The 21,667-nt window shown below is 43.8% G+C and overlaps 1 protein-coding gene across 4 annotated transcripts in view; it reads left to right on the forward strand.

Annotated features, from left to right (window-relative positions):
* LOC146821237 (interleukin-20 receptor subunit alpha-like) overlaps positions 1-21,667 on the forward strand; it is a 313,666-nt gene that overhangs the window by 240,071 nt on the left and 51,928 nt on the right. For all 4 annotated transcript variants that reach the window (XM_085612176.1, XM_085612177.1, XM_085612178.1 and 1 more), the window contains one exon: positions 19,138-19,319. In XM_085612176.1, coding sequence (XP_085468302.1) covers positions 19,138-19,319 — 182 coding nt within the window. The remainder of the gene's footprint in view (positions 1-19,137; positions 19,320-21,667) is intronic.

Genomic DNA, 21,667 nt, shown 5'->3' on the forward strand with positions numbered 1-21,667 from the left:
TGATGTTTGTGATTATTGGGGAAAAGCGAGGGAGAGCCAGGGTTTCGTGACTGTCTCATTTATGGCCTGTGGTGCCTTCTCCACCTTTCCTCTCCTTTTGTTGCCTCCCCCCTCTTTAGACATTTAATTCAGACACATCTTCCACTACTGTTTGCCTTTCATCAAGTTCTGGATCTAGGTGGGCCTGTTGTTCTGAGTTATGGATGCTGGTAATTGTAGATCCTCTTGAGGTCTACAGCCTTCTGGTGTACTCATCCTGTCATTCCATATCTGCAGGAGCATCAAATGGGAAATAACTACTGGAGGGTGGGGGCTTGCTTGGGGCTGTGCATTTTCCTGGGCCTTGCTCCACCAAGACCTTGGTGTGTATAGTGTTTTGTCTCTCGTGCCTTTGCTCCCCACAGGCCAGCTTTGCTGTCTAGGTCTTAAGAGGTAATTGCTAGGGCCGTGGAAAAGTTCCTGGTATCTAGGCACCTTCTCTTTATGGCGTAGACAAATAAGCGATTGCTGGAAGCCTGTGTGTAGGTGCATGATGCTTGCAGACATGGAACACTGGAACAAAGACACCCCTCACCACCTCTTTGAGGATTCAAAGTACCTGTGTATCACGAATGATAGTCTGTGAGCCCTTGGCTAGCACACTTGAGGTGGCCAACAGGACATGGTAACAGGCCCACCTGACTGTTAATGGTAGAACCACATCTTCTGCCATGTCATCTTCCCAGAACTTTCCAAGGTATTTCAATTTTCTATTGAACTGTCATTCTTATATATTAATCTGCCTAATTCATTGAGGCAGCTGGCATCAGAAAATGCCCACTCCGGAGACAAAGGAACTTTGTTTACAAGCAGGATGGCCCACAAGCTTGTCTATATTGTTAGATAATGGGACTGAAAAGCTGCCATTGCTAGAATTGCAGTGCAAATTTCCATTAGCCTATTGAAAAATATAATGTCTATGGCTGATTTGTATGAAGCTTATTTTTCGATTCATTCAACTTCTCAGAGTGGATACTATTTATTTATTTTACACACTGTTGGGACATGAATGTCCCCTGCATGGTAAACAGGTCTGAGCCCCTGCCCTGAGTGCCTGACTGCTTGTAAATCCCGTATCCTGTCCTTTGGCCCTTGCGTCATGCTAATCTAGCATGAGCATAGAGACCTAAGACAGAGAATGAGGTCATCTTGCCTAGACAGTAGATGTAGGACAGAGCTCTTGAGGCGGAAAGCCGAGAGCTAGGAACCCCTTCACTAAACTTAATTTTAAAACTGTATATTGTGTGAATACTTGTGTGCTTTTAAAACTTGCACTACTTGCTCACCTGGTGATTGCCTCGCCGCTCAGCTGAGCGAGGCGCTGAAGCAGGCAGCAGGCAACCGCCGCGACCTCCCGGGCTCCGCCCACCGAAATAGGCCACGCCCCCTTTTGCATATTTAGGCGCGCTCTGTTGACCAGCGCTGCTTAGGACAGAGCTCTTGAGGCGGAAAGCCGAGAGCTAGGAACCCCTTCACTAAACTTAATTTTAAAACTGTATATTGTGTGAATACTTGTGTGCTTTTAAAACTTGCACTACTTGCTCACCTGGTGATTGCCTCGCCGCTCAGCTGAGCGAGGCGCTGAAGCAGGCAGCAGGCAACCGCCGCGACCTCCCGGGCTCCGCCCACCGAAATAGGCCACGCCCCCTTTTGCATATTTAGGCGCGCTCTGTTGACCAGCGCTGCTTAGGACAGAGCTCTTGAGGCGGAAAGCCGAGAGCTAGGAACCCCTTCACTAAACTTAATTTTAAAACTGTATATTGTGTGAATACTTGTGTGCTTTTAAAACTTGCACTACTTGCTCACCTGGTGATTGCCTCGCCGCTCAGCTGAGCGAGGCGCTGAAGCAGGCAGCAGGCAACCGCCGCGACCTCCCGGGCTCCGCCCACCGAAATAGGCCACGCCCCTTCCCATTGCTATTTAAGAATGTGTTGTTTCCGGAGGCGCAGCGGACGGGCGCAGCGGGCGCGCCGGCGGTGCGCCGAAGGCGCGCCAAAGGCAAGCCCGTCTGCGCCCGTCTGCGACCAGACGGGACCAGGGGCCACTAACCCTGGTTCTCCCACCCCCCAGGGCAGGACATATAGCTCGACAGCCTTACACAGCATAGGAAGAACTGTCGCTGTCCAGTGCACGCATATGTATGCTCCTACAGAGCTCCCTCCCCGCTGCCCGGACTGCAAACACCCCCTCCGCAACACCTCCCCGTTGGCCACAGCCCAGAAATACTGCATGTACGCGTTAAACTGTCGATCACTGCCAAAGCATTGTACACAAATCGCCATGCTGCTAGAGGAACACAAGCCAGACGCGATCTTCTTAACAGAAACCTGGCTCTCGGCTCAATCAGAGCCTGATTTAGTCTCAGCCTTATCTGCTGGCTACCATATCTTCAGAGTAGACAGACCGGAAGGGAGAGGAGGAGGTCTGGCCATTATATTAAAGGACCAGTATCATTGCCGCACCACAGCAGAAACCATCCCTGGTTGCGAGAGTGTAGAATTCTGTATAGAGTTCCACGCGAATAGTTCATTCTCTGGCACTTTGATCTATCGCCCCCCCGAGCCTGCAAAATTATTCCATACATCTCTCCCAGAGATTATAGCGAAAATAATTTTATCCTCTGCCAATCATACGGTTTTAGGGGACCTTAATCTCCATTTTAACTCCCTTTCAGACCACACTGCTAAGGAGCTAATAGATGACCTTGGAGCTCTTCAACTGGCCCAACTGGTCACAGCCCCGACCCACGAAAAGGGCAATCTACTAGACCCTATTTTCAGTAACTGCATTGACTTAACTGTTGACCAACCCATTCCCCTCCCATGGTCGGACCACTTCTTAGTCCCGTTTACCTGGGTCTCCCATAAAGCCCCCCAATTACCCCCTCAATCCACAACTAGGAGAAACTGGTCAAAACTCCCCGTGGAATCCTGGACGCATGATCTGGACTCCACCCGTCCGCCACCCTGCCCAGACCCCAACGTGGCTAACGGAAACTATGTAGGTTGGATTACGAACTCATTAGATATGATCCTCCCTCTTCGCAGATCGTCCTCAAAAAGAACGCAGAAATCAGCCCCTTGGTTCTCTGATTCGTTAAGAGAGCAAAAACGCCTCTGTAGGCAACGAGAGAGAGCCTGGCGATTAGACTTTCTCCCGGAAAAAAAGGCATCCTACAAAGAGGCGATCAAAGCCTACAGAGAAGGGGTCAGGACGGCCCAGGCTACTTATTACTCTGACAAAATCCTGGAAGCTAAATCAAAGCCCAAGGAAATCTTCCACATAATAAAACAATGCACCAGCGTCACCACTGCCCCCCATCCGATCAAGACTCAAGATCAATGCAATGAGTTGGCGGAATTTTTCCATAACAAGGTGTTGAAAATCTACTCCACCTTCCCAACAATAGCCTCGACTTCAGATGCGACTGACCTACTCCTCCCGAGAACCCCCCTCCCCCCAGACCAGCCTGTTCTTGATCATTTTCCCCTTCTGGATCTTGACACCCTAGATAAAGTGGCACGCCAAGTTAAGTCGGGCTCTCCACGTGACCCAGCGCCCCCAGAAGTCCTGATGCAGGCAGGTGAAGCCACCTTGCCTGTGATCCTGGAACTGCTAAACTCATTTATATCCGCATGCTTAGTTCCCACAGCCTGGAAGCAAGCAATGGTGCGGGCGCTGTTGAAAAAACCTAACCTGGACCCTGATGATCACTCCAGCTACCGCCCCATCTCACTCCTCCCTTGGGCTAGCAAGGTGTTGGAGAAATATATAAATGCCCAGTTGGTCCAGTTTCTAGAGAACCACTCCCTATTACATACGTCCCAGACAGGTTTCAGACCAAAGCATGGGACTGAAACCGCCTTATTAGCAGTCACCGAAGAATCTCGAAGGATACTGGATCAGGGAGGATCAGTGGCAGTGATCCTCCTTGATCTAAGTGCCGCCTTCGATACGGTCAGCTATGCCACCTTGCTGAACCGTCTCTATAACATCGGAGTCTCGGGTGATGCACTAAGGTGGCTCGACTCTTTCCTGTCTGACAGATCTTTTCAGATCTTCGACGGCGATACAATTTCACCCAGTAAGCCTCTCAGCTGCGGAGTACCGCAGGGCTCTTCATTGAGCCCTGTGCTATTTAATGTATACATGAAACCACTGGCTGGGGTAGTCGAACCGTACGGCATTAAAATCGTGTCGTACGCCGACGACACTCAGCTAGTGGTTTCATTGGCGCAAGAGAGCAGCAGGCAATCCCCGGTAGGTCTGTTGAAATGTTTAGAGGACGTGAAGGAGTGGATGACCAACTCCTCCCTCAAGTTGAACGGAGAAAAAACAGAGCTCATGCTCCTAGGCCCAGCATCGCCAGTACCTTTCACCTCCTTGTGGCCCTGCGGTCTGGGTGCTCCCCCCACCCCCAAGGAAAGTGTCAAGAGCCTGGGAGTATGGTTAGACAAAAGGCTCTCCTTCTCCACCCAGGCCACCAAGCTGTCCGCCACCTGTTTTGGCCTACTTAGAGTCCTGAGGAAGGTCCTTCCACTTCTGCCTCTAGAGGCCAAAAAGGTGGCAGTACAAGGCCTCATCCAGTCCCGCCTGGACTCAAACAATGCTCTATACGTAGGGGCCCCTGAGATGACCCTTAGGAAGCTGCAAGTGGTACAAAACTGCGCCGCACGTACCCTACTCCAGATTCCGCGAACCCAGTCAGCTAGACCTGGACTGAAAAGCCTGTACTGGTTGCCAGTGAGGCTAAGAGTGACATTTAAGGCGCTGTGTATTGCGCATCGGGCTTTTTGGAAGACGGGATCAGCAATAAATAACAATCTTGTCATCCCCTACCACCCAAATAGGAACCTTCGATCCACGGATGCTTTCCTGGCAGTTGTTCCTAGAGTGAAAAGAGCCAGGACCGGGGGTAGGCTGTTCTCGCTGAACACCGCCAAGCTCTGGAATGCTCTCCCCCTCTCTCTTCGCTCCAACCCCGACTTGCTCGCATTCCGGAAAAAGCTGAAAACATTACTGTTCGCCAAATCTCTCTAATCCTAATCTCCCTGTTCCGTCACATCTCTGCTTCTACTCAGCGCTTGGACGCCCGTGGGCAGCAACCGCGCTTAACAAATCCATTTCCATTCCATTCCATTCCATGTATATTCCTGCATTCTTGTGGCTAGAAGGTGATGAGCCCGAAACTGAAGTGAGGAGGATGGAAATAGGGTTACCTTTAAAAATTCCATGAAGAGTGTGTTAGCAAAAAGCTGCTGGTTTGTTCTGCCTTCACATTGCCAGTTAGCGGACGGTAGGGATGAGGGTGGGACTGCAATTTCTGATGTTCAAGGTAGGGAAGTATTTAGTTTAGGCCTTCCTTCTTTTCTGTTCCTGATTGCTGTCCACACGTTTATAGCAAAGCTGGGTGGGGGTTTCCTAGTAACAATAGTTCCTTGTTGAGTTGATGCTGCGATCCCCAGTTGTGTTTTAAAACTTAATCTATGCGGTAATAACCGTGTTCCTGGTGACTGGCCCTTTTTTCATTTTTCCTTTAATGACCCTTAATCGTGATTGAATTTTGGCACCTGTTGCATTTTGGTACTCTTCTAATACATAGGGAGTGTTGCTGTTGCAAACTGTTTGCTCTTTGATATTATGTATTGTCCTCGATATTCCCGATGTATTACCTTTTGTATAGTGAAGACATCTATTTGAAACCCTTGTTGTTTACATTTTTTTTATTTTATTGCCTTTTGCACTGTTTGTACTTCTTCAGTTAGGGGGTCGGCTGACACTGAACAACTGTTAACTCCCACATTAATGTTAACCAGTAAGCTGGATTTTGCTAGTGATTTCTTAATGGGCCCCTGATAGGAGCTTTACTACCAACACATTGTCTCTTATTTGATTTTGGCCTTTTAGCATTTCTTGTTGTGTATGCATTGTGCATACCTATGTGAATGCCAGTTAAGGTAGTTTTAGTATTTGCAAGGTATATTTAGGAATAGGTTTTAGTTTCCTTTTTATATTTTTAAATATGTTTTTTAACTTTTTCAATGGCTTTCTTAAGTCAATGTACTTAAGTCTTCGTCTATGTACTGATGCCAATGCGATGTATTTACACATTTTATGATCTTGACGATTGGAATAAAGTATTTTGATGTTTCAGGAAAGCTGATGACAGCCAGGTGCAGAGCTCTCACTCTTCATTGTTCTTATTCTTTCGGTGCTTCTGCTTGGAGTCAGTAGCAGTGCTCCCTGCTATGGGAAACATCACTTTACTCAAAGGCTGTGTGTGGTGCACAGGTCATTACAAAGAGAACAGCCTCTAAGTGGTTCTTTGGTTTGAGATGTGGATCCACGATCTCCTGTCTAGAAAATGTGCCTTAAAGTTGGATCCAAATGACCCTACTATTATCACTGTCCCCAGTTCTTCTTGACCGAAGTAGGGAGTGCTCCGCAGAGTACTTGAAGAGCTGCTGTTTAATCAAGGCAAGTGTCTGCCTGGCAACCAGTCTCCTAGAAATGAGGGGATATCACCTGAAGTCTGCACTTTCTGCTTGAGGATATGAGGGTCTGTTTAGAGCCTAGGAACATGTCTGCCTGCTGACATAGGGAAGAGGTGTGCCTGACCCTACAGATGAAGAGGCTGTTCAGGAGGAGAATCACAGCATGTTCCCTGCATGAGGAACACCCAGGGAAAGCGTTTTTTATTAGAGAGTGAAGTCAGGAGGGACATGAGTGGGTCTCGCTGCGCAGTTCCTGCTGAGAACTACCCAAAGATTTCGCCAATTCAAGTGTGATCATGTCCGCTGACAACCATTGCAGGGCACAAGCTTGTGCTGCTTTGCTGACATCAGAAGGAAGCAGGCGCAATCACCACTAAGTGAACCCTGTTGACCTGGGAGGCTGCAACTACACATCACTGTTGACGGGATCTCGGTCAGCCTGGAGGCCTCAACTGCCAGAGAAGCTTTGCCGTGAAGTCTGTACCCACCATGCTGTAATTGCTCATCAACCCTAGTGGCATAGGGAAGCTACCATAAAGAGGGGAGTCACAGGCAGCACCATTCATATCACCCGATCTGCAAGATTATCTCACAGTTACCATGAGGCTTTACTGTCAACTGGACCAATGACCAGAGAACCACTCCCAGGAATTCAAGCATGAGGTCTTCAGATTTCTCTCTTCTGCCTAAACTAAACCTGCGGTAAGAACTTTTGAACCAGTTGCACATCTAAACCTATGGGGTTAATAGTGACCTAATCTGCAACCATGCCTAATTCAAGTCTCAATCTCACAATACTGGGGTTTGAAGCTAATAGGGTCACCGGGAAGGAGAGAGAATACTGGAATGGGTAGGTGTGGTACTTCCTGGGAACAAGGCATACTGCCCTGTATTCTCTAATCTCATTGAATTGTTTTTGGATTTAGCTGTGATGTATGAATAAAGTACTAGTGTCTACTGAAAGACAAACCCTGCACTTGAAATTAAGTTATTATGTTTATTGGATGACAGTTGAGTTCTGAACTCCTGCCCCCAAATTGCCTCCCTGAAAAGTCTGTGATTTTACACCCTCGCTACTCAGAGAGTCAAGTGGAAAAAGGATTGTACTTGCCCAGTTCGCTGTGACACAGTAGGACAAACTCCTGGACACCAATGGCAATCGGCTACAATCACCACACCTAGAACCCAATAGCTCCTATCTGCCCAGTTGCCCCACTACTTTGGTCCGACATGCACACTTCAAAATAATTTGTCTATAAGCACCTACCTATGCAAGAAACAATTATACAACCAAAATACATTGCGTCTCTATAGATACGTCAGTGTGAAGCAGAGGCTTAGGAAGTGAACCAGAATGTTGTACCGCCTTCCTTAAGCTTAACAGGGTGAGATTAGCTTTAATTTCTTGCAACAGCGCCAGCAGATGGGAAGATGCCCTATGTGAATGATTATCAAAGGGTTTGAAAGAATACCTTTGAGCCCTGAAAGCATTTGTTCACCCGACTCGGTAATCAGTGGTTTCTTTATCTCTAGCAAATTACCCGCACTGTCACTGATGAATCATCCAATGCTCAGATTTGTAGCCTGTCAACATCCATCCAGTGAATTAGCATGCATTTATGAATTCATATTCATAATTTACATTTTAACATTGGAGAGGAAATGTAATTTATAATCCATTAAAAAGCAGTAATAACAAAATATCCTCTACCAGAAAATTATGTCCCGCGAACTATCTCTGAGGACACAGTCCTATCTGTTTGTACAAATTGTATATGAATATTCCATGTTAGATGCTGTAAGGCAAATTCACAAAGACATATGAGTACGTAAAAGAATACTACAAGAGTACTGCTTTACGTACTGTAAAATATTTTCCTGAATAATTGTGTTTCTTTCGAACAAACGATAAAATGAAACTGACGTGCACTTCAATTTTTAAGATCTGTGCCCAAGTACTTTTCTGATATCTCATTTCAATAATTGCCCAAAGTCAGAGCAGGGTGGCAATTTGTGGGCATAAAGGAACCTCGGTGATTGCCGACACTTATCTTGTTCGCTTTTGCTTTCACTTCCAAGTACAATTCATGACTCACAACGTCTTATTTACTCATGAGTGGGTGTTTTGTTGGCAATTCAGTCTCATGGTTACATGACAAAAAACACCAGCTGGTCCTGCCGGCTGTTGTTTCTGCTACTTGCGTTTCAAGTCCACAAACCCTACACCGCGCCTTGTGCCCAGGTGCATCAAGAGAGACACAAAACTCTTTTCCCAGAACTCCCCTTGAATGTACTGCGCCCAGAAGAAATTTCAAATACCAGATTGGTGCGATAACAGCTGTACAGGAAATTGCTCAACGTTGGCATCCAAAGGTCATACATTGATTGACTGTCATACATTTGTAAAAGCTAAGCAACCTCTGAAGGTGAGCTAGTCTTGGTTAGAACAGACTACAGAAATAAACTGAAAAGTGGTGTGAGAAAAGCATTTACAATTGTAACTTTTAGTTCTACACACAAAACCACAAATCATAGCATCGTACAAATTGCCATGATGCAGAACCTAGAACGGCCAACCACTTACTTGCTGGACACATCATGCCTGGTCGCCGACGAATTGGTTTCCTGCAGCATTTTTACTTATCTTGTTTTATCCTGTGTTCACAGTTTGCATTCCTTGTTGGTCACCATGACAGGCAGGAGGTTAGGAAGAATGTTGTGTTTTAGGGTCCTTTTTAGATCTCAATAGATGGAATACTTCGTCACAAACGTGATGGATAGCGGATTTGCCGTATTATGATCTCCATAGGATATAATTGAATCGTGATATGGTGGACGGGATATCTGTCATGTTTGTGACGGATTATTTCCCTCCACCTAGATCTAAATCCGACCCATAGTCAGTTGAGGTGGTTAGCAGCTGTCTGCCCCCGTTTGTTTGTGTGTGAGAGCTATAGCATATACGCTTGTGGCAAGCGCAGCAGACACTCTTGTTTTGGCGCCTCGTGGCTCATGCTGCCCATGAAGCGATACTGGGACACTCCTCCTGCACACTTCCCAGGTTCACCACCCCCTTGGACTGCTGACTTCATCAATTGTGTATCTTTGACTTTGTTTCAAGGGCATGCTGCCCGTCCCAGGTCATAGGAAACCAGTGCAGTGGTTCACCAACCTCCATTTGACCTTTCTCCACTCTGGCACACTGCTTGGCATCCCACACCCACTCCTACCTGCAATCAGCCTCAGACTAAAGTTACTTTCTCATACCAGTTTTTTTAGTGAAGCCCACCTTTATGTTGGAGTGAGGACTGGGAGTTGTGGCAAACTGTTGATGTCTTCTGTGTATTGCCTCCCCTGCTATCGTACTCCCACCCCACACCTTTGGGAAATTGGTGGGGCTATGTGGTCAAAGTGCCTAGCTGATAGCCCTTGCAGCTTTCCTTTCCTTCTCTCATCAGTTGATGTTTGTGATTATTGGGGAAAAGCGAGGGAGAGCCAGGGTTTCGTGACTGTCTAATTTATGGCCTGTGGTGCCTTCTCCACCTTTCCTTTCCTTTTGTTGCCTCCCCCCTCTTTAGACATTTAATTCAGACACATCTTCCACTACTGTTTGCCTTTCATCAAGTTCTGGATCTAGGTGGGCCTGTTGTTCTGAGTTATGGATGCTGGTAATTGTAGATCCTCTTGAGGTCTACAGCCTTCTGGTGTACTCATCCTGTCATTCCATATCTGCAGGAGCATCAAATGGGAAATAACTACTGGAGGGTGGGGGCTTGCTTGGGGCTGTGCATTTTCCTGGGCCTTGCTCCACCAAGACCTTGGTGTATATAGTGTTTTGTCTCTCGTGCCTTTGTTCCCCACAGGCCAGCTTTGCTGTCTAGGTCTTAAGAGGTAATTGCTAGGGCCGTGGAAAAGTTCCTGGTATCTAGGCACCTTCTCTTTATGGCGTAGACAAATAAGCGATTGCTGGAAGCCTGTGTGTAGGTGCATGATGCTTGCAGACATGGAACACTGGAACAAAGACACCCCTCACCACCTCTTTGAGGATTCAAAGTACTTGTGTATCACGAATGATAGAGTCTTTGAGCCCTTGGCTAGCACACTTGAGGTGGCCAACAGGACATGGTAACAGGCCCACCTGACTGTTAATGGTAGAACCACACCTTCTGCCATGTCATCTTCCCAGAACTTTCCAAGGTATTTCAATTTTCTATTGAACTGTCATTCTTATATATTAATCTGCCTAATTCATTGAGGCAGCTGGCATCAGAAAATGCCCACTCCGGAGACAAAGGAACTTTGTTTCCAAGCAGGATGGCCCACAAGCTTGTCTATATTGTTAGATAATGGGACTGAAAAGCTGCCATTGCTAGAATTGCAGTGCAAATTTCCATTAGCCTATTGAAAAATATAATGTCTATGGCTGCTTTGTATGAAGCTTATTTTTCGATTCATTCAACTTCTCGGAGTGGACACTATTTATTTATTTTACACACTGTTGGGACATGACTGTCCCCTGCATGGTAAACAGGTCTGAGCCCTTGCCCTGAGTGCCTGACTGCTTGTAAATCCCGTATCCTGTCCTTTGGCCCTTGCATCATGCTAATCTAGCATGAGCATAGAGACCTAAGACAGAGAATGAGGTCATCTTGCCTAGACAATAGATGTATATTACTGCATTCTTGTGGCTAGAAGGTGATGAGCCCGAAACTGAAGTGAGGAGGATGGAAATAGGGTTACCTTTAAAAATTCCATGAAGAGTGTGTTAGCAAAAGGCTGCTGGTTTGTTCTGCCTGCACACTGCCAGTTAGCGGACGGTAGGGATGAGGGTGGGACTGCAATTTCTGATGTTCTAGGTAGGGAAGTATTTAGTTTAGGCCTTCCTTCTTTTCTGCTCCTGATTGCTGTCCACACGTTTATAGCAAAGCTGGGTGGGGGTTTCCTAGTAACAATGGTCCCTTGTTGAGTTGATGCTGCGATCCCCAGTTGTGTTTTAAAACTTAATCTATGCGGTAATAACCGTGTTCCTGGTGACTGGCCCTTTTTTCATTTTTCCTTTAATGACCCTTAATCGTGATAGCATTTTGGCACCTGTTGCATTTTGGTACTCTTCTAATACATAGGGAGTGTTGCTGTTGCAAACTGTTTGCTCTTTGATATTATGTATTGTCCTCGATACTCCAGATGTATTACCTTTTGTATAGTGAAGACATCTATTTGAAACCCTTGTTGTTTACATTTTTTTATTTTATTGCCTTTTGCACTGTGTGTACTTTTTCAGTTAGGGGGTCGGCTGACACTGAACAACTGTTAACTCCCACATTAATGTTAACCAGTAAGCTGGATTTTGCTAGTGATTTCTTAATGGGCCCCTGATAGGAGCTTTACTACCAACACATTGTCTCTTATTTGATTTTGGCCTTTTAGCATTTCTTGTTGTGTATGCATTGTGCATACCTATGTGAATGTCAGTTAAGGTAGTTTTAGTATTTGCAAGGTATATTTAGGAATAGGTTTTAGTTTCCTTTTTATATTTTTAAATATGTTTTTTAACTTTTTCAATGGCTTTCTTAAGTCAATGTACTTAAGTCTTCGTCTATGTACTGATGCCAATGCGATGTATTTACACATTTTATGATCTTGACGATTGGAATAAAGTATTTTGATGTTTCAGGAAAGCTGATGACAGCCAGGTGCAGAGCTCTCACTCTTCATTGTTCTTATTCTTTCGGTGCTTCTGCTTGGAGTCAGTAGCAGTGCTCCCTGCTATGGGAAACATCACTTTACTCAAAGGCTGTGTGTGGTGCACAGGTCATTACAAAGAGAACAGCCTCTAAGTGGTTCTTTGGTTTGAGATGTGAATCCACGATCTCCTGTCTAGAAAATGTGTCTTAAAATAGGATCCAAATCACCCTACTATTATCACTGTCCCCAGTTCTTCTTGACCGAAGTAGGGAGTGCTCCGCAGAGTACTTGAAGAGCTGCTGTTTAATCAAGGCAAGTGTCTGCCTGGCAACCAGTCTCCTAGAAATGAGGGGATATCACCTGAAGTCTGCACTTTCTGCTTGAGGATATGAGGGTCTGTTTAGAGCCTAGGAACATGTCTGCCTGCTGACATAGGGAAGAGGTGTGCCTGACCCTACAGATGAAGAGGCTGTTCAGGAGGAGAATCACAGCATGTTCCCTGCATGAGGAACACCCAGGGAAAGCGTTTTGTATTAGAGAGTGAAGTCAGGAGGGACATGAGTGGGTCTCGCTGCGCAGTTCCTGCTGAGAACTACCCAAAGATTTCGCCAATTCAAGTGTGATCATGTCCGCTGACAACCATTGCGGGGCACAAGCTTGTGCTGCTTTGCTGACATCAGAAGGAAGCAGGCCCAATCACCACTAAGTGAACCCTGTTGACCTGGGAGGCTGAAACTACACATCACTGTTGACGGGATCTCGGTCAGCCTGGAGGCCTCAACTGCCAGAGAAGCTTTGCCGTGAAGTCTGGACCCACCATGCTGTAATTGCTCATCGACCCTAGTGGCATAGGGAAGCTACCATAAAGAGGGGAGTCGCAGGCAGCACCATTCATATCACCCGATCTGCAAGATTATCTCACAGTTACCATGAGGCTTTACTGTCAACTGGACCAATGACCTGAGAACCACTCCTAGGAATTCAAGCATGAGGTCTTCAGATTTCTCTCTTCTGCCTAAACTAAACCTGCTGTAAGAACTTTTGAACCAGGTGCACATCTAAACCTATGGGGTTAATAGTGACCTAATCTGCAACCATGCCTAATTCAAGTCTCAATCTCACAATACTGGGGTTTGGAGCTAATAGGGTCACCGGGAAGGAGAGAGAATACTGGAATGAGTACTTCCTGGGAACAAGGCATACTGCCCTGTATTCTCTAATCTCATTGAATTGTTTTTGGATTTAGCTCTGATGTATGAATAAAGTACTAGTGTCTACTAAAAGACAAACCCTGCACTTGAAATTAAGTTATTATGTTTATTGGATGACAGTTGAGTTCTGAACTCCTGCCCCCAAATGGCCTCCCTGAAAAGTCTGTGATTTTACACCCTCGCTACTCAGAGAATCAAGTGGAAAAAGGATTGTACTTGGCCCAGTTCGCTGTGCCACAGTAGGACAAACTCCTGGACACCAATGGCAAACGGCTACAATCACCACACCTAGAACCCAATAGCTCCTATCTGCCCAGTTGCCCCACTACTTTGGTCCGACATGCACACTTCAAAATAATTTGTCTATAAGCACCTACCTATGCAAGAAACAATTATACAACCAAAATACATTGCGTCTCTATAGATACGTCAGTGTGAAGCAGAGGCTTAGGAAGTGAACCAGAATGTTGTACCGACTTCCTTAAGCTTAACAGAGTGAGATTAGCTTTAATTTTTTGCAACAGCGCCAGCAGATGGGAAGATGCACTATGTGAATGATTATCAAAGGGTTTGAAAGAATACCTTTGAGCCCTGAAAGCATTTGGTCACCCGACTCAGTAATCAGTGGTTTCTTTATCTCTAGCAAATTACCTGCACTGTCAACAACGCCAACCCTCTTCATGCTACAACTTGGTACAGTGAATTGAGTTTCACGATTGCTAGAAGTCGCCGGATAATGTGGCACCGTTTGAGGTGGGGACAGGGGCGGGCGGTTGCATGTTATGTCCTTGTATTCTGGATGAACATTTGAATAAAACAGATTCCAAAAAGCAGATTGCTAGAAAGTCCCCACGTTTGCAGACATCATCTGATTTACCCTACAAGAGAGAAGGCAGCACTGGGGGTTGTCCAAAGTGTGGTGTGAACTCATATCTGCACAGCAAAGGTCATTCACTCACTCGAGGACAAAGGTTCACTAACTGAATGTTATATTGTGCTTTCAAGTGTGGCCTTGCCTATGAGCAGTCCCACATCAGTAAAAAAAGAAGGCAAATAGGTGTGATATGGGTCAGGCTGATGGCCAAGCATGGATTGTGAGTTACCTGGCTGTAAAAGTGTATTTCACCTATCAGTAAGGAGGTGAAGAAACTGCAATGGGTTTCACACCAAGAGACCAAATTACAAAAGCCGAAGCCCACAAGCAGAGTAGCTGTCTCCAATTTAATGCTCTGATAAGCAACATGGACTTTCTAGATCAAGAATTACAAATATATGGATGCATTCTTCGGGTAAATTTCACTTTAGTGACCTGGTGAGATGAGTAAAGACGGTCAATGGGATCAGCTCACCAGGAGTGCAGGTGTAGACATCATTGGTGTACCAGGTTTTCAAAAAGTCACCAGCTCACCAATGGCAAGAGTTCCTTTTTGAATAAATTGGAGGAGGAGAAGTGCTCCTACCCGGACTGATTGACGCCACAGAAGGTGACCAGTCAATATAATAGAATGTGTTGCCTATTCAAGCATTAATGTCACTTTAAAGCAGTGTTTATGGAAATCTTGGTATAGTATCTATGTTGATAAGGGTTTCACGTTCAGCTCTTCAGGATTGGATTGTCATCATAGGCCCATGGGAATCAGATATGTTCAAAAGCATATCAGGCTGGAGTGTCCATCGCAGGTATAGAGAATCAGATCCATGCCAGAATCGTATAGTAACCTCTAACTATTTAAATTATTTCAGTTTAGCTTCATTTTATGCAAATGCACCTTCTGTATTTATGCTAAAAATATGGCTTGGATCTGTCTCTCCTGGAAATACACTGAGCAGCCTTGATCTTAGTTCACATGTCAGAAGCACAGAGCAACTTCTGGGCCTTATAATGAGATGCCTGGTGATTAAGGGTGGTGGGTACTGATGCCACAGTTAGCGATTCTGATTGGTCTCTTACCTCCCTCTCTCCCTCCAAGTACCCCTCCCCCTCCCAGTTACCATCCATCACAATGTTCTGCCTCGGCAATGGGAAAAATAAATGGCACCTGGAATTATCCAGTCCAATTCAGCATGTTTTCCCTGATTATGCAGCCATTTCTGAACACATTTGTTTTTACCTGGTGCCTTCCAGCCCCTGGTAAAGCTTGGAATTGGATGAGGCAGTATCCCCAGTGAACACTGTTCCCCCCAACTTGGAATGGGCCCCTTAGAAGGTGGTGGTAACAGATAAATGGAATATTCAGCAAACGTTTGTGACTTTGAACTATATTTTGCACACAAAGGGGCCTCTTTGCAAATATTGTTTTGTAAAGAATATATATTTGCACAAAATATTAATAATATTAGTGAGATTTCTAAAGCGCCTGGTTACACCATACGATGTGTCCCCATGGTAGTACCTGACCTACCTAAGCTGCAAAGCAGAAATAATCTAGATCAGGTGATCACCATCTCAAGCTAAGGTGAACTAAATAGCAAAGTTTTAAGTTTGTTCCTGAACGTCATTTCAGAAGATTCCACTCTCAACTGGGCCGGTAAGGAGTTCCGGGCCTTGGCTGCCTGAAAGGAGAAAGATCGTGGCCCTAATCTGGCCATAAAGACCCAGGGTACTAACACTAGGTTGGCTTACAAGGATCTCAGATTGCTTGAGGGAAGATATGGTTGAATCATTGTACGCAGATATTTGGAATCCTATTCACAAACTGTATATTGTAGTACGTAAAGTAGTACTACAGTGATACTACTCACAAACAATACCTGTGGCTGGAGACCCATTCCTCCACCTGTATTTTTTCTTCTATGCAGAGGTATACACCACAGTGACAAACTCTGTGCATGTCACTTTGATCTTTTAATTCATTCCATTGCAGACAAAAAGCAGCAGCCGACGCGCGTTTCGTCCTCCTGGACTTTCTCAAGGCTTCATTCTGAGTTCTCTGAATGGGTTCAATTTCATTTGATTCACACAAAATGTATACTAAAATTCCAATGGAATAACAGTAGAAGATTGTATTTCCAATGAGTCAAGTAAATGATGAACCCAAGTAGCAGCCGCTACATGCATTAAAAAGCCTTGCCATGTCTTGAATCCTACAGTATTCTTTTTGAGGGGCTCTATTGTTGTCTGTAAATGTGGGACCTTGATAAGTTCACTCTTAACAGAACAGCGTTTCGAGTTCCTCCACCATCGAGATCGATCGATCTCAAATGTAGTGCAGTCCTGCGCTAGGGTAAATAAAGCATCACATAGGAACAACTACTGTTACTGGAAGACACTCTACTAGAAAACAGTGGAGGCAAGGAATTAAAATAACACCCAAAAGGACCTAATGCTAAATAAAGTACTTTTTATGACATTTACATTTTAAAAGTATACTATTTTGAGCATTAGAAAATTATTTATAATTAATAATGATTAATTTAATTGAAAATTAAATAATAAATATAATTTAAAAAACTTTTCACTGTCATATTTTTAAATTACTGTTTACAAATTATTTAAAAAATAAATTAACATACTTAAATTAGTTATTAAATAAACATTTAATTTGATAAGTTAATATACTCTAACATAATATTATTAGTTCTAGTTTAAAAATAAATATTTATAATTAATTTACGTGTTATTCGACATTAAAATATTTTTTATATTAAAAATAAAATAAATAAACAATCATTTGCTCAATATTTTTCAGTGGGAAATCTCTGCCATGCTAGTGAAGATCTACTCCAATGTGTGCAAAGTTATTTGTAGTTACTTTTATACTCATCAATCCTGTTGTAGGAGGTTCCACAACCTGATTTATGGGGTTGAAAACATGTAAATCAACATGTAGGTGTAAATGTACACTTTGAATTGGTGAGTAGGAAATAAGTGTAGATTTACACATAGGTGTAATAGCAAATATTTACCTGAGTAAACATACACAGTTATATTTACCTTTGTGGTTAGAGCCCAAAATGGTCATGCACGATGAATAACTTGGATGCATCCGGTACAGAATGCGTTCCTGGGAGTGTGTGGACTACTAAGCGTACTGGCTTAAGACTTGCTTACGGCTCACATCAGCCTCCTTTGATTTTATGCAGTGCACACTACGGTACTTCATTGATAGGTGCATATGATTCTCTGATGCCCAGATTTAAAGACTCACTGCATATTTTAATTGAATCGGACTGATTGGACCATTTATGACCTGCCAGGTCGGAATTATCACCGGTGTTTAGGTCTATGATACCATTCATTCTTTACTGCCCTGAAGAAGTCAAGAGTTAATACCCATTTGACAAAACACAGGTTGGTTGACCTTGTGTTGTCATTTGAATAAAGGCAAAGAGAACACTTCAAGAGACACTATTTGCCTCCATCTTTTCACCTACGAACTTTGAACTTTCATACTACTCGCATTCGTGTGCATAGGAACTAACATTATCCACCCTCTCTTTATTCCCCTCTCCCACATCCCACCTAATAGCTGCTTGCCTACGTCACATCTCATGCTTTAATTGCCAATTCCGGCTCTGTCAGTAGGTAACTACATCTAATTGTGTTTTTTACCATTCAAGGATGGCCGTCCACAACAGCCATCTTTGAATGAAGTTTTTAAAAATATATCTGAATACATTCAAAGATGGCAAAACCAAAGGGGATGATGGACGGAGTGTTGAACATTGCATTCAAAGATGACCAACATGACCGTCCTTGAATAGCTTTTCTTATACTTTACTATATTCCTATCAAAGAATGCCTCTTCTAGTACACTAGAATCTGTAGTAACCATCTAGTAGACAAAAAAGAAAGAAATATAGTGGTAAAAACCTGGAGGTTTCACATACAAAACCTATTGGTTTGCAAATGTTTGTGTCTTTATTGTCTTTCAACTTATCGGGGTACAACTATTAGGATGTGATGCTGAATGCCACCACAGTGTAAACTGCATTTGCGTCAGCCCACATGAACAATACCCTGGTTCCACTTGCCATATTAGGGCTTATATGGGACTACAATCCTAGTGATGGTTTACACTGACAGCAATTCTTCATCACTCTTCAAATCGAAATCCGTGAGGCTTCTGTTCTCCTCTAATGTTCAGTGCAATACAGAAATGACTTCTCAAGCCTTCCCTGTGTCCTGAAAGGCATGTGTCTGTAGATTATGCCCAAAGCTCCCAGTTTTCTGTCTTTACTGATTTTTACAGATAAATACAGACAGAAAACAATGTATTTCCTGTCTGTATTAATTTTTAAATGCAGAAAAATACTGAAAATTGTGCTTTTTGTGAAAGACTCTCCATGCTGTCTTTCATGAAATCCAGGCAAAAACTGAGCGGATAGACAGATGGGGAGTTACATAAAAAGATTAGCTTTTCTTAAATACAGCAATATGTTAAAATATATTTGTAGTATGAAGCTAATACGAATCTATGGGTGTAGTGTTCTGATATATGTGGCTGCTTAATTTGCTAAAATGCGATAGGCTTTGACGTATGAGTGCATGTCTAAGAGTTAAATAAATGTAGAAATATTCAATTTTACGACTCCATTTATTCTAAAAACATAAAATAAATATGGATAAATACCAATATGAGGGCCAAAAAATAAATAGAGATAAATACGGATGGAAACGTTAAAAAAATAAATATAAAACCGCGAGCCCTAGTTATGCCCCACCCTAATGCCTGATTGTATTTTCTTTTCTCTTTATTTCCATACAGGTATGGTCCTGACACATGGCAGTACAAACTGGAGTGCACAAACATTAACAGAACCTGGTGTGATCTTACAAATGAGACCTATGACTATGAGGAACAATACTACGCAAGAGTTATGGTCGCCTTGAATGGAGGCAACTGCTCAAAGTGGGCACGTACAGACAGATTTAGTCCTACTGCGAACAGTAAGTCAGATTTTCTCAAACATAGATGTTTATGACTTCATAAATTTGCAGAAGTGGTTGCTCCATTTTTATTGAATATTTAAGTACATATCATTCATCTAGCTCATGAAAAGTCATGTTTTGTATGCCCAAATCTGTGTATATTATTTATTGATGTGACATATGTTAGGAAGTCGGTCAGAATCTGCTGTATGGGTTCTAAATGAGGATGCCCATAATGGCAAGGAACAGTGGTGGACGGACCTCTGGGGTTGGGGTGATGAGAGCTAGTTTCGGCTATAAATCATTCACTGTGGGAGCAGCACCAGGGTGTCTCAGTTCCTGCCTTGGCAAGTCCACTAAGCCTGTTGCAGCTGCATACAGCGCTGCGCTGTTGCTGCCCTGCCCCAGTCCTAGGGAGCTACAAAATTCAATGAGAACTGGACAGGTCACAAGTTTCTTGAAGTCAAGCCAAGGCGCTCTTTGGTGCTGCCCATATTTCTTCCATAGATAGGCCTTGCACCTCTCACTGGGTGTCTCCGAGGACTTACAATTAATTGATGGACCCCTAGGCAGGGGAGTACTACAAAAGAGGGCAAGAAGAAGGGGACCACTGTGGCTATTGTTTTTGGTTTTTTTATTTGCAGTTTTATAGAGCGCGAACTCGACCCAAGGGTATTGGATCGCTTTACATGAGAAACAGACACATACATTTTTGGTAAGCACAGGGAGATTAAGGGCCAGATGTACGACCGTTTTTTTCCAATCACAGAGGGTCATTTTGCCCTTTTGCAACCACAAAAAACTGTAGCACCATGTACCAACCCTATTTTGCGAGTTGCTAATGTAATAGCGACTTGCAAAATACAGGGTTAGCAACTCACTATTGGGAAGAGGCATTCCAAGGGCGTCCCTTCCTAATAGCGACTCTGAACCTTGAAGGAAAACTGGCTGCATTAAAAAAAATTAAAAACTGCTTTATTAAAAGAGCAGTCACAGACATGGTGTTTTTCATGTTTGGGGACCGAGGAAACTGGAATGGGAAGGTGAGCTTTACATACTAGCGTGTGATGTGGATGCAGACATGTCAGAGGTTCTTTACATACTCAGAGGTTCTTTACATACTGGGTCAAGTCAACACTGTCTTCAGTGCAGCACTTGCAACCTAACGTTCTCTCTGTCTGAGGCCTGAGGCTTTCAAATCAAGGACTCGAGTGTACTAGCTGAACTGAACTAGTCTTAATTCTCTGAGCATCATATGTCATGCTCCAAGGAACTAAATAGTGCACAGATATGCATTTGCCTTTGCTAACTGTTTCCAACTAACATAATTTCTCTGTGTTTGAAATGTACATGTGTAATCTCCACTTGATGTGCAAGATCTTGTACATTGTCTCTCGAACCCTCATATAATGTGCAGCGATCCTTTAGTTCACGCAGTAGAAATACCAGTACATACGTTGACTTCAACACGTTTTTATATCACTCCATTATGTCACTTGTTGTCAGCGACATACTGCTAAATGCTCTACACTGCATAAGAGGGGTGTGAACACATGGCCTACTCTCAATCTTCATCATACCATGAAAAACACATGTATGATTAAAATCCAGATTGTAAAAGAAAGAAATTTGTGATAATCACCAGTTAAGGCGATCTATACACCATAGGTTTCCCCAGCGCATTGGTCATAACTTCACATATCATAGACAATATCACAAATGACGTGATCTATGATATCACTGGTGACATCACATAACACATTACAAATGACATCAATTACATTACTAAGGCCACTATGGAATCAGAGCAATAAGTGCAGGACCTGCCACATCGAGTGATGTGCTCCACATATCCCAAAAGAGTAAGTCATGTGAGGAGGAAGACGGATGAGTTGGTAATGGGCAGAAGTAATCTCGACTACTCAGAATCAAGTGTTACTTGTCACAGTCTTGTTTTCCCACCTAGGAGCTGCTCTTCTGGCATAGATTCTTGAGTGCTGTGGTGTGGGATCGTTTTTTGTGTGGTGTTTTCGCTTACTACTGTTTGAAGTGTTGCACAAATGCTTTACAGATTTCCTTTAAATTAAGCCTGACTGCTCTGTGCCACACTACCAGAGGGTTGAGTACAGGTTCATTTAGGGTTGGCTTGTGCCTTGCTCCGACACTGATTGTGGTTGCGGCTTGACCAGTGCTCACACCATAGTAAACCAACACTCCAAATTCTTAAAGTAAAAAAGTAAAGATTATATGTGACTGTTTGCCACAACACTTGTTAGACAACAGTAACAATACCAAAAAAAGAAATCAGAAAATCCCCTCCCAAAAATTAAAAAAAAACTGAAAAAGAACGGTTCTTATGAGATTCA

This window comes from Triturus cristatus, chromosome 6 (assembly GCF_964204655.1).
Source record: "Triturus cristatus chromosome 6, aTriCri1.1, whole genome shotgun sequence".
Classification (NCBI taxonomy): domain Eukaryota; kingdom Metazoa; phylum Chordata; class Amphibia; order Caudata; family Salamandridae; genus Triturus; species Triturus cristatus.